Below are 13,085 nucleotides of genomic sequence, written 5' to 3'. Positions count from 1 at the left end.
CAGCCTAACATGCGATGTCTACATTTTAACCTTGAAGAAGCCTCTAGAGACACTGCAAAATAAATCAATACTGGTCCACGTGCTGGAAAACAGAACCAATAAATAACTTCAGAACAGCTTTTCTGTTTACCGTATGAAATTCCCATTCTTGGCCATGCTCTTCAAAACAGCATCTCAAAATAAAAGAAAAAAAAAAAAAAAAAAAAAAAAAAAAAAAAAAAAGAAAGAAAAGAAAAACAACCCCCCGAACCCTTAATTAGCGGCGCAGTGTGAGGCTCGCCAGCCAGGCAGAGCTGGTTTCAGGTTGCAGGTGCAGGGCCAATTCTCCACTGACCTCTGGGCTGGGATTTGGGATAGAGATTGCCTGTACAATGGTTTAAAAATATTAAATAAAAACATTAAAAAAAAAAAAAGCATCCTGCATGGCTTCTTACAGCATGGAAGGTGCTGGAGCAAAACCAGCACCTGGGTGCTTAGAGATGTGTCTCCCCAGCCTGGTCCCCGAGCCCTGACCCACGGCTCCGTGTGCTGCACCCAGGGCCCCTCGGCTCCTTGAGCCCATCCCAAGCACTGGGTCTGCACACAGTGAGCAGTCGGAGTTTTTCACCTGGTGTCATTGATATGTCCCCAAATGGGCCAAATGGCCCTCGACCTGCTGCCTCTGCTCTTCCCGAGTCACCTGGTCTGGGGCCAGCTGGGGACTCACCAGTTCTTCCTCCTTTATGACAATAATAAATGTGTCTTTAGCTTTAGCATAAAATAAGATTTACAGGAGCTATTAAAAGGAAACTTAAAGGCATTTTTCTGCATCCTGTTGCAGAGAGGTCTCATGTGGGAGGCAGGTGGGGCTGCAGGACCCCGGCGGGGAGGTGCTGCCCTGGACTGGGGGCACAGCGCTGCACGGGCAGCAGGCAGGCGGTGAGCAGGCAGCGGGGCCCTGCCTGTGCATGCAGAGGTTCGCAACCCCCTCCCTGCACACCCTCAGAGCGCAGCAGTGGGGTAAACCACAGCCGGCCAGCGCTGCAGTTAACGGCCCGTGCTGGTGCCGCCAGAGCTGAACCCAGGGTGGGTCGGGATGCAGAGGGCCATCGCCCACGAGGGACCAGCCCACGGCATCCCCCACACAGGGGCAGAGCATGGCACAGCGTGCCACCGTGCTGCACTGGGACGGACAGACGGACACACAGAGCTGCTGCAGCAGGAACGGCGGCAGAAGGCGACTGTCTGGTTCCCCAGCACAGCGGGGACGTAACACCTACGGGGAAAACCCGGGCCCGGGATAAATTTAAGCCATTTTCTTCATATCCCTCTATTTCTGTTCCCCTCCCCTGAGGCTCCCTGTTGTCAGCGTGCATTATGCAGCCAGGACAGCTCTATTAGTCATACACTTAATGACTGGAAAAAAACACACGCAGCCGTTATTAGCAGGGCTGAGCCGCATACACGGATCGCTCCGGGAGGACACGTCCTGGCAGAGCAGGGTAACCTGATGGAAAAGCATCCGGGGGAAGCAGCGCCCCGTGGGGATTCCTGGGAACCAGCCCCAGAAGGAAGCAGGAGGGTTTTTTTACATGAAGATTCAAGAGCAACATCTCCGCTGTCCCATCCCCGCTTGGAGCTGCTCCTCCTGGAGCAGATACGTGTTTCCTCGGGGGCAGAAGCAGCTAATGTCTCTCTGGGCTGGGCTCTGCTTCTAAAGCACTGACTGTGTCCTGGGAACTCCAGATCTCCTTCCCTAAGAAATCTTCGCAGGGAAGAGCAGGACCAGGAGTTAACTGTGCCAGAAAAAAAAAATCAGTGCAACTGTTACAACCTCAGCGCTCAGACTGGTTTGGCACCCATCCCTGTGGCCAGTTTTTCAGAGCAGCTCAATTTTCACGGAAGCATCGAAAGTCGCTGAGTTCTCAGAGAGCAGCAGACTCGACACCGAGCTCTTCAACAACCAGAAATCCCAGCCCTGCTCCCACCTGCACATCTTTTATTCCTAAAGCCAAGCTCAGGAGGACACCGAACCCGTCCAGCTGCAGCCCCATTGCCCCATGCCCAGAGCAGGCCAGGACGTGCCCACCGCAGGTGTGAGCATGGAGTGGCTTCAGGCTCTTGCTGCTGGAAGGATCCGTGTCCCCCCTGAGTGACCACGGATGGGTGCATGGGGGTACGTGTGAGCCCCAAGCCCAGCTGTGGGCTCTGCAGAGAGAGGTCTGCATGCCCTGCAGCAGGTTTTCAGGATGTCTGCGGCCGGTGGGAAATGGGATGGTGGCAGCGTCAGCTTTTTTTGATCAGACACCAGAAGAGAAACGCAGGGGAAAAGGGATGCACAAACCTGCAGTTCATATGCGATGCGCCCTGAATGCGTCCCGGGTGGTGTTACACGGCTCACACGTGCACAGCCCTCTCCTGCTTTGGTGCCACTGCTGCAGCCCAAGGTCCCAGCAGCACCGCTGCCACCACCACACTCCTGTCCCCATCCCAGACAGCGAGGGGACAGGGGACAACCTCTCAGTGGCACTAGCCCAGCCACAGGCATGGTGTATGTCACACTCATCGTATGCCTCTGAAAACACACCATGGATATAAACTGGACAGATTTAGCGACTGTGGGGCCTTCTGTTCTTCCTTACATCTCTGGACCATTTCCCCACCCCTTAAATGCTTTACATTATTTATTACGTTTCATTTAACCCCAGCCACGTCCTCCAAATAAAATTTATTTTGCAGCTGTCATTCAGGTTTACTCCAGCCTTAACCTCGTAATCCTATTGATTCCCTCATTATTCTCGGAGCGCGGGATTGATTTCATGCCTTCTGTGTTATGGAGAAGCTTTTGCTCATTAATCTCACACACATTTACAAACAGTCGATCCTGGTAATTCATTATTTTCTCATTCCCTACACAGTCAGGCTTGCAGATGCTTTCTGCTTTGTCTCCTTATTTAGGGGTACGGACAGAGACAGCACATGATCCCTCTCCTAAAGGGCATCAACCACCCTGCGCCCTCCGTGCCCCGAGGCAGAGGGCGATGGGCTCCCACGCAGAGGCAGGGTACCCGAAAAGCCCTGAGGCTCATGCCCTGTATCACCTTCAGGAGCTGCCCTGGGACTGCATCCCGCTCAGAAAGGTCACTGCCACCGACCGGGCTGGGAAAAACCAGACAACCAGAAGAAATCTGGGTTGGAAAGGACTTTGAGGGTCTCCAGACCAACCCTCTGCACACACCAAGGAGCACTTCAGAGTCAGACCACGATGCTCGGGACCCTGCAAGCGCCTGGTGCATGGGGCAGCAGTACCTGCTGCTGAGGAGGGCGCTCTGGCTGTGCGGGACAGAGGTACCGCTGACATCCACACGCGTGCACAAACACAACAGAACGGTGTTATTTATACAGTGTGATTAATCATCCTGAGTATTTAATATAGCCCCATCGGAGTGCACAGCACTGTACAGTATATGGAGGAAGACATGACCCCTGTCATAGAGGCTTAGAATAAAAAATAGGCAGACACTATAGTTCAGACACGTAATAAATCCCGCTGAGGGGCCAATCTCAAATATTTCAGCTGTTTCCCCCTCCCCCCACAATATATAATTGTCTTTGTTGGATCAATACAGAGGGGCTTTGTGGAAGGAACATGTTTTAAAGGAAGATTAATGTAGTGAATTATATATGCAGCTAGGAAGAATTCTAATATTTAACTTCCAGGAGGAGAAGGAAGGTTTGTGTGATCAAATCCTCCTTCCAGGATGGAAATGCAGCACCCGGTGGGTGCGGGCAGGCAGAGGAGGTGTGAGCTCCCCTCGCTCCCTGTGACCTGCTCCTGTGGGATGGGGGTAAAAGCTTTCCTGAAGGCGTGGACACCTCTGCCCAGGGCAGGTGGATTCCGTTAGCAGCGGAGCTGAAAGCAGCCAGGCCATGCCAGGGCAGGGATGGCGTGGAGCAGGGATCTCTGCTGGCACGGAAAGAGCAGCAGCAGGGGCTGCCATTTCTATTGCCTGATGTTGGCACGGCGTAAACCAGCGTGTCTGTGCAGCATCCCTCAGCCCCACTCCGGCCCTGCCTGGGGGTTTTGGGGAGGTTTTGTCCCATCACAGCTGCCCGCAAGGCCACGCCAGACAGTGCTGGTGTGTGCTGGGCAGCTGCTCGGTGGCAGAGCATCTCGCTCTCTAGATGCAGCCAACAATCAGGGTGGAAAGGAGGGAGCAGGAGTGACACTGATTACTAAAGATCGTAGTATTTAGTAATTTGTGTAGTAGTATTTACCCACAGTAAAGCCCCTGTGATCCTTTCCCTGGGTACATATACACACTCCCACCACGCATGGCTCAAAGCATCGTACGCAAATGAATACCCCTAATCTTATTAAATATATAATAAGGTGTAATGACACAGGGGCTGAGCCCTCCCTCCGGCGAGCGGTGCGGAGCTCACCAAGCCCCCCCCACCACCTCGGCTAGGTGAGCATCGCGCGAAACGCACGGCTATCATATGGAATAAATTTAACAGAATCAAGTTTTGATTAAATGCAATAAATATGATTGATTTGGTTACATACCCTCCTTATGACGGTTTGTTTAATTTATTTTTTCATTCTGAGAAGGGATGTTGCATTGATCCAAAACATTAGCTCCGACTACCACCGTAAATTCCCATTTTAGGGCGACCCGCGGCAGCCTTATTAATATTTTTACACTTACCCAGCAGTGGCCGGGGTTAACCCTTCAACAACGTGCCCAAATTGCGCTGTGCCGTGGGGGCAGGAGCAGTGACCTGACCTGTATTTTAATGCCACCCCTGCAAAGCCACCACCTCTCCAGCAGCTCCTAAACCTGCTCCCAGGACCCCTTAGGACCAGGACGGTGGGTGTTAACCCTGAGTCAGGCTCTGCTCTGGGCTGGGCTCTCTCCACAAGCCCTTCAGTAGCCAGGACCATGGCCCAGGTGCTGCCGGAGCGTGTCTGGAGCGGGCTGTCGGGGATCTGAAAGCCCACAAACCCCAGCACGCTGCTCACCCTCCACACCACGCTGGCGCTTGGACCAACACTGCTCCAGCTCTCCTTACAACAGCTTCTACATCTTTCTTTTTAACAAGGGGGGGAAAAAATGCCCAAATATTTTTTATATTACTAATAAATTGAAAAAATGCTTTATGTTTTCAATATATTTTCAATTTACTGCCACGGTCTGTATCTTGATTGCTATGTATATTTTATAAGCAACGTCAATGATAACCAGATTTAGCTGTTGGTTTCTCCATAAATACCGTGTTATCCACCAAAAGTGATCTCTGGTAACACAGCGTCATTAAAAATAATGCTGAAAAGCGTCAGGGAAACACAAAGAGCAAAAGAATAAATTGCTTCCAAGCACATCTTGGAGATACTGGAATTTTTGAGGGTTTAGTTGGAAGATAAACTGATTTTTAACACACATTTTAGATAGATCCTGCAATCCTAGTATCCACAAAGCCCCAAAGAAACTCATGAGCTCATCACAGGCTCTCCCTGCCCGCAGGAAAAAGGGTTTCTATGGACTTGCACTGAAAACAGTGACAAAGCCACTTGGAGCACTGGCTGGGGGCCGCTGGGTCCCGCCCTGGCAGACAGGGACTCTCCCGCCTCACGAGTCCTACAGCCGGGACCTGCTTTAAATCTTTAAATCGTTTCTATCTCTGTGTCATTTTATCTCACTTCTCCCTCCTGCAGGCAGCTGTGCCTCGCAGCACATTGCTTGGCCACTACCAACCGTTAACACTCTAACCAGCAGCACCCACCTCACCGTTTCAGGTTATTTGTCACCTGCCAGAGCAGACTATGGGGAACTATCTAAATAGCCCCCAAAACCCTTTTTTTTAAAAAAAAAACCCCAACTTTTACCAACAGGCAATAAAAAACACTAGGGAGTGGTGGGCATCCCAGCTGGAGGGAGTTGCTGGCTCTCAGGTGCCAGGGGGGCTGGTTTTAGGGTGGGTGCTCCCCTGATGGCATCAGGTCTCTGCAGAACCCACCGCAGCTGCACCGGTTGATTGATTTGCAAACAGCCCCATGGTGCAGCTCATTGGATTAATACCCTAGCAGCCCTAAAGTAGCCAAAGGTAGTCTATATATTACTGGATAATTTAAATTGTGACAAAAGCGTTGGTTTAGCAGGCTCCAGATAAGGATCTGAACAGGACAAGTGCTGTGTGAGGGCATCTCTAAATACTGAATTATTCAGAGAAATGTTTCTGCTGTCCTCCCCTCAATACAATTAAGAGATATGCTTAATTGCAAAGCACACTCCCTTTATTTTCACGTAACAGCGGGACCTGGGACATGATTCAGTGATGTCTTAGGGAGAAGTCAGCTGCAGCAAGGACTTGGTTTAAGATTAAGATTTTTCCTACAAGTCCAAGAGTCCAGCCCAAGAAGGAGCTGAGGCAATGAAGTGATCTGCCCCTGAGGAGCAAAGCTGAAAGGGAGCTGCTTTGTCCAGGCTGGGGCTTTCCACAGGAATGTTCCCAGCCCACTTGCCCCTTCCTTCTTCCTGAAGGCAAGCAGCACAAATTCACTCAAACTTACATCTCCCCTACCAGGCGAATTTTAGTCTCATCGCAGGCAGAAGATCTCTCACTCACCAGAGCTATCTTCTATGAGCCAGACAGTGTGTCCTCACTGAAGTCATGCCCATCTTTTTCCAGTGGTGCTCTGCAATCAGGGCGATCAAGGGAAAGCATCCAAATCACTCAGCAAACGACCCAGCGCAGCCCCAAACACCGCAGGGCTCCAAAGCACAAACAGTTCTCAGCTCTCCCAAACCTGGACAGGGCTGGGCTGCAGCCCTTTAATTAATAAATTAACTAATTAATGTTTCACAAATTAATGAGAGTTACGGGCTTCACAGGACCCCACAAACCTGATACAGGAGGAGATAAGCCATTGTACTGCCAGCCTCCAGCTACACAGAGGGGGGCACGGATGGGTGCTAGCACCCAGCACCCTGTACACAGCAAACCCACCAAGCCTCGTGCTGAAGCTCTGCCACAGCCCTGGAAATAAAAAAAAAAAAAACCAACACAAAGCCATGGCAGCACAAGGGGCTTGCCTCCCTTCACCCCTTAGCAGGACCCTGGAGAGCCTCAGCTCAAAAGCAGTGAAGTATTTTCCCATGGCATGCTGGCTTTCATGCTTAAAAAAAAAAAAAAAAATTATTTAAAGCTTTCATAGCCCCTTTTCATCTAATATTTAATGTGCAAGAGTTTCTGCATGCCCAGGTTAGGTAAACATTAGAGAAGATTGTTTATAGAAATTATATACAGAGCTGTGCTGGTTTAATTTATCAAAAAAGGTTTTGTTGAAATAAATTCATTTTACAGTGAAACCCACTTAAACCTGTTAAAGGGGTGACCTTGTTTAAATGAACCTGTTTGTGCTTCACCTCAAAGGACAGCTCGAGCAGCACCACGATACCATCTTCCAGTGTAAATATTCCCCCACTCTCCCGGAGCGCGGGACCTCGTCGGCAGCAGCCCTGCGGCGGGGAGGGGTGCCCGGGTCAGTGACCCCCGCTGGGGACAGGAGGGGTGCTGCTGTAGGCCCTGCACAATTTGGGGACCCTGGGCCACCGGTGAGATGGATGAATGCCACGTCTGCCCCGTTCACCCACCGAGGGAGGTGGGGGGCGGGCAGTGGCAGCAGGAGTCCAGGGGCCGAGGTTGGGGTGATCCTGGCTCTCAGCAGCCCTGGGGCTGACCTCGGAATTGGGGGGACGAGGGATGGGGGAAACCCCCCAGCTTCTGCCTGCCCCACTGCTTCACCTGACGCTGCTGGTTTGCTGTTGGGTTGGTTCCTATTGACACAGCTGGTGTTATCGGCTTGACCGAATTGCTGTTAATTTAGAAAATAATAATAAAAATAAGCCAGTAGCCATTTTTCTCCTCTCCCGAAATTTATTGAAGTGGGGAAAAGCAGTATCTCTGCTCTCGCCTCCCCTCTGCTGGATCCGGCCGGCTGCAGCACTTCACTCACCCGGTTTTGCTCCTCTGCTTTTAAAAGAGTTAAGCTCAGCGAGGCCAAACCCAGACTTTGCAAAATACTTGGGGGGAAAAAAATAAAATAAAAAAATCAGCATTTCTCCCTCATGACACAGGTCAGATTAACAGGGGGAAATTAATGCTAGAACGTTTAACAGAGATGAAATGCTTCACAAATGAGCAGATGCATTAATTTGAAGCATGTGGCTATGAGAGTTAATCCTAGTACAGAGCGATACAGGGAAGCACTTCCATTCATTTGTCCATTTAGGAGGCATCAGCCAGGTACGGGGCTTTGTGCAGTTCCCAGAGTCTGGCCTAATGGTCCTTATAACCCAGAGCTGAAAAAAAAAAAAAAAAAAAAAGGATGGGATAAGGGAAACTGTGCTTTGGAAGCAAGCTACGCAAAATCCACCAAGGCATAATTAATATTGTCTCGTTAACAGAGGGAACGATTTGAAATTATATGGGAAAGGTGGATAAAACCTGGAAAGCATAAGAGCCAGCTCTGATTTCAAAGTCCATGGGAGCATTCCAAGGCAAGAGCTTTAAAATTAGAAACAGCATGCAAAGTTACTTTTCCATTGAAATGTCATGTTTTCCTTGAAAAGAGCTTTTTCCATCTCAAGAACGCATTTTGTCACTGAGCAGTAAGTGCACTTCTCCCGACAGATTTGCTGAAGCAAGAGCTCTTGGAAAAACCAGAGAATCGCATCCGGGTGCTTGGCAAACAAAGGCCAAGAAGAGAAAAGTCTGGGCAGCATGTTTCCATCAGGGAAGGTTTGCTGCTCATCCTCTAAGTACTGGGGGACAAGGAAAAAAAATGTGCCTTCATCCTTAGGCAGCCCAGGCTCCCGACTCGGCCCCTGCGCTCCCCTGCGCCTGCCCTGGGGACAACGAAGACACCCCATGATGCCCAGAAGGGGGTTTGGGAGCTTATTCCCAGAAAGCAGACACTGCTTGTACCATAACGTGCTGCATATCTGGTGTTTCTCTTTTGAGGAAGAGCCAAAAAGGAAGAGCAAATACAACTGCTGACTCCAAAAGTGTTTCCAGTAAATCCACGGAAATCACCATCAGCTGAATTCAGGTCTTGCCTCCAGCCTGACACGCAGTTCAGACCCTCGAGCTCCTCCTAAAGCAGCACTGTTGGGGTGAAATCACTCGTGCATGACCTGGGATGGAGCAGACCCCATCCCCAGCCTTCACTCGGGCTGTGGGGAGCCCCAGCACTTCGGACAACGGCCCCTCTGTAATAGTGGGGATCCCCCAGCGTCACCCGAGCTGTGATGGGCATAACCACCATCCTGATGGCCAACACCATCGCAGCTTTGCCAGGCGCTGCATTACTCACCGGCCTCTCATTTCCAGGTGGCTGAAATGCCTAACCTCACAAGCACGCTCTGTAGCCCTGTGGGATCCCCGGTGTCCCCCCAGAATTAGGTATGTGACAGTGGGTGTCACTGGCCGCTCCTGGTGCTTGTCCTCGGCCACACCGCAGAGCACGGCAGGGGAGAAGAAGTTTAGGTAAGTGGGAATGTAAAAAGGGGATGCAAAGCTCCGAGAGGTCACTGATCCCTGGCTTAGACGTGACCTCGCTCACCACTGCAAGGCTGAGCTTCGTGCTAGAGGGACAAAAAGCCTCTGGAGAAAGAGGATCCCTGGCACGTCCCCCTCAAGCAGCCCCGTACCACTGCGCTTCCCTGGGAAGCCCCAGACCCATTGTGGGGACAGACTCCCAGTGCTCGGGGGGTGCTGGAGGCCAGGCCCTCCCAGCCCCCCTGGGCTGCAGCTCCCGTGGGGCTGGCAGTGCTGCTGGGACACGGGCCTCCCTCTCCTGCCTGCGCCTCTCCCTCCGGGCCACCCCCAGACAGCCCCGCTTTGAAGCCATGCCGGGGCTGGCAGCAGCATCGGTGCTGGAATAAGATGGCTTTTAAACTCAGAGTGAGATGAAAAGCAGCTGGAAATGCATCTAACGGGTGACTGGAGGACTAAGCCTGCTTTTCTCATGCTCGCTTATCCTGGGCTGCTCCACCAGAGCCCGGGTCCCTGGGGAGCAGCTTTCTCAAGCTCTGCTGCCTGCCCCAGTCCTTTGCTGCTCGCATCCCTCCTCTGCCGAGAGGTGAAGCAGCAACAGGCTTTCAGCAGGGATGTAAAAAACATTTTTTGTCATTAAAGCTCCTGTGGTGTCTCCTGCTACAACTCCCAGGAGCCCAACCTGAGGCGCCCGCCGAGGTGCTTCACCCCAGGAGCGGCTGTGGTTCTGGAACAAGGGAGACTCCTGCATCGCTTCTTGGAGCGATTTGTGAGGAGAAACGGGAGACACGGAGGCCTGTTGCTGCCCGGGAGCTGGGAGCGTTCAGCAGGCGTGCATGGCACAGCACCAATGGGAGAAAAACCATTCCCTCTCCCAAAGTGCTCCGGGCTAAACCTGCAATTCCCATGTTTTCTGGGCACCGACCACCTCTGCTGCTAAACTCTTAACCGAACGTGCTATAAAACCCTGCCGAGACAGCCCCGTTCCCTGCGGCAGTAGGCTACTGGCCAGCCAAGAGCAAGAGCCAAGGGAGAGCAGAGCTGCTGGGGCCAGCTGCTGCTGAGCCGGAGCAGAGCTGCTTAACAAGGGGAGACGTGAGGAGCACCCCTGGGCAACGTCAGCTGAATCACCGTCTTAACAGAGTGACCAAAGCTTTAAATCAGGTTTAAAATAGCCAGGGACCTTGAATGGCTTTTTACCTATTAAGATTTCTGCTCTCCTGCCCATTTAGCTTAATGGAAATGGTTCTGAGAAAAGCAAACCCAAAATGAGCACCCACAGCAGCACCTCGGAGCTCGTCGGAAAGAGCTTCTTCACCCCGAGACCGCGCGGGATCCCCGCAAAGGGCTGCCCCTGGCGTTAGCAACACAGGGGGCCAGGAAAGGCATGGATCTAATGAGATTTGTACTAATTCACGTGATTGTTTATAAGAACAACGCCGCACTAAACCTGTTAAGCCGTTCGGGCTGGCTGGAGCTATCCACTCCCGATGGCCGCGGCACCGGGCTGGCCCAGCAAAGCCACTGTGCACCCTCCAAAGCCTGAGGTTCGGTCAAAGCAGCCGGGCAGACATTTTACCTAGGACACAGCCTGCAGAAATCTTTGCCATCTCTCCTAACCAGAGCCCTTAGGAAAAAAAAAAAATATCTCACTCCGGTTTGACGAGGAAGCCCTCCCCGCAGCGTGCCAGGCTCTGCCACCCAGCCACAGCAAGCGTTGCGCCGGGTGTGCTCGGCAGGGCACATGTAGCTGGGACAGAGAAGCAGAAGCAGCCCTGGAGCTTTTCTGCAGCCTGCAGCTGCGAACCCACCATCTCTGGGTTTCTCACAGGGTCCTCAACTGAGAATTTACAGCACCAAAGGGTGCATACAGGGTCAACCCCTCCCAGGAACTCGCTCCCTGCCCTGTGGGTCACAGCTTGCACAAACTGGTGGCATCTCAGAGATGCATCCAACTTTCTTCCCACCATCCTGATGGACGAAACTGTTGCTGTTGTTGTGTGTTCCTTTTTTCTCTTTTTTTCTTTCCTTAATTGAAAATCATCTGAGCACTCTCAGATGCTCCCAGAAAAGGAAAAGGTTACCCCAGTAATCAGCCCCATGGTGCCAAGGAGTCTGCACCAAATTCAGCTGCGGCCTCCCTGGCTCTGGGAGAAGCAGACATAAATATGGGTCTCTAATCTCAGACACACTCGCTGATAATCTGCTCTGCAATTTGCAGATAGGGTAGTCTGAGCACTCACAGGCTCCACTGGCGCCCGGGAAGGGCAGGACCCAGGTCCCCTCCGAGGGCTCGGTCTGGTCGTGCATCTTTCCTGCAAACCACCCACAGCACACGCAGCCACCAAGGCACCCGGGCCTGATCCTGCGCCCCCACAAGTGGGAGTTTTGGCCTTGGATTTGTGGCAGTCACTTGAGAAATCATAAACAGCTCTTTCCCATTCTGGAGGCTTCACAGACATTGGTGGGGTCTCAAAGCGGCCAGACCTCACAGAGGGGAGCAGTGAGATATGGGGTGGTGGGACCCCCCCAGTCCTGAAGTGGGGTCCCAGCAAAGTATCCCAGGTCACAGGGCAAGTGTGTGAGCTGCAAAAGCCCCTTTTTTGCCACAAGGAGCCACACCGGGGTATCCAGGGTCAGGGTGCCTCTGACCATCCCCATCCAGGAGGCCTGGACCAGCAATGAAGCACCTTCCAGTGTGCCCCATCATTGCTGCCCATGGTGGGGGGCTTGCTCAGCCCCTCTCTTGTAGGCCAAGCTTGGCCAAGACCAGTCACAACACTCACCGGTCACATCATCCCCTCTTCAATAAATGGGCCAAAAGGAGGAAAACATCCTCCTGTTCCCATGGTGGGGCACAGGGGCAGGGACCTGCCATCCACCCTGGGAAAGAGCAGGATTTCCCCTCGCGTCACCAAAGCGCAGCACGTTGCAGTATGACCGAGGAAAGCTGCAATTTTTGCTCAGTTCTCCCCCCACCCCAGGAAAAGGGGCAATTCATGCAGGCAAAGGGCTCCGGCTGCCTGGTCTGTCAGCCCGAGGCTGGCCCCAAACTGGAGGGATGCATCTCCTCTTGAAAGCAACTGGGAAAAAAAAAAAAAAAACAAACCACAAAAAAACCAACCCAACAGTCCAGCTGGGATCAAGCAAACACTCCCTCTCGTGGAGGCCGGCTCTCTTGCTCTCTGGGAGACCAGGAGAGCTCTTGCCCCCCCCAAACTGTCCCAAGGCAGAGAGGGTCTGCAGGGATGAGGGGTCCACGGGACCGGTGACACGTTCCGGCGCCCCCCGGGGCCAGGTGTGGGATGGGGCGAGCTCGGGGCTGGCTGCACGGCTGGACCCATCGCTCCGGGATCTCAGAGGCTTTTGAGGCCAAAAATGTTAGTCTCTAGCCAAGCACCTTGTGCGTTTAGCTGAAGAAATTCAAAAATAACCACTGACAGTAAGGAAATCCTTGACGTCGGGGATCTCACCAGCCAAACCACCTTCCCTTCTCCCTGACGTGGGGAGAAAGTGTGTGGATTTAGCACCTGTCTCTTATACAC

At 52.4% G+C, this 13,085-nt stretch overlaps 1 protein-coding gene across 1 annotated transcript in view; it reads right to left on the bottom strand.

Annotated features, from left to right (window-relative positions):
• Window positions 1-5,484: 5,484 nt before the first annotated feature.
• Window positions 5,485-13,085, bottom strand: part of TBX2 (T-box 2) — a gene marked incomplete at its 5' end in the record, with an annotated part of 14,291 nt that continues 6,690 nt past the window's right edge. The window contains 2 exons of the mRNA XM_026861813.1: window positions 5,485-5,576; window positions 8,637-8,640. Coding sequence (XP_026717614.1) covers window positions 5,485-5,576; window positions 8,637-8,640 — 96 coding nt within the window. The remainder of the gene's footprint in view (window positions 5,577-8,636; window positions 8,641-13,085) is intronic.

The sequence above is a fragment of the Athene cunicularia genome, assembly GCF_003259725.1.
Source record: "Athene cunicularia isolate RWA chromosome 19 unlocalized genomic scaffold, athCun1 chr19_part1, whole genome shotgun sequence".
NCBI lineage: Eukaryota > Metazoa > Chordata > Aves > Strigiformes > Strigidae > Athene > Athene cunicularia.
This window is presented reverse-complemented; position numbering and strand designations above follow the sequence as displayed.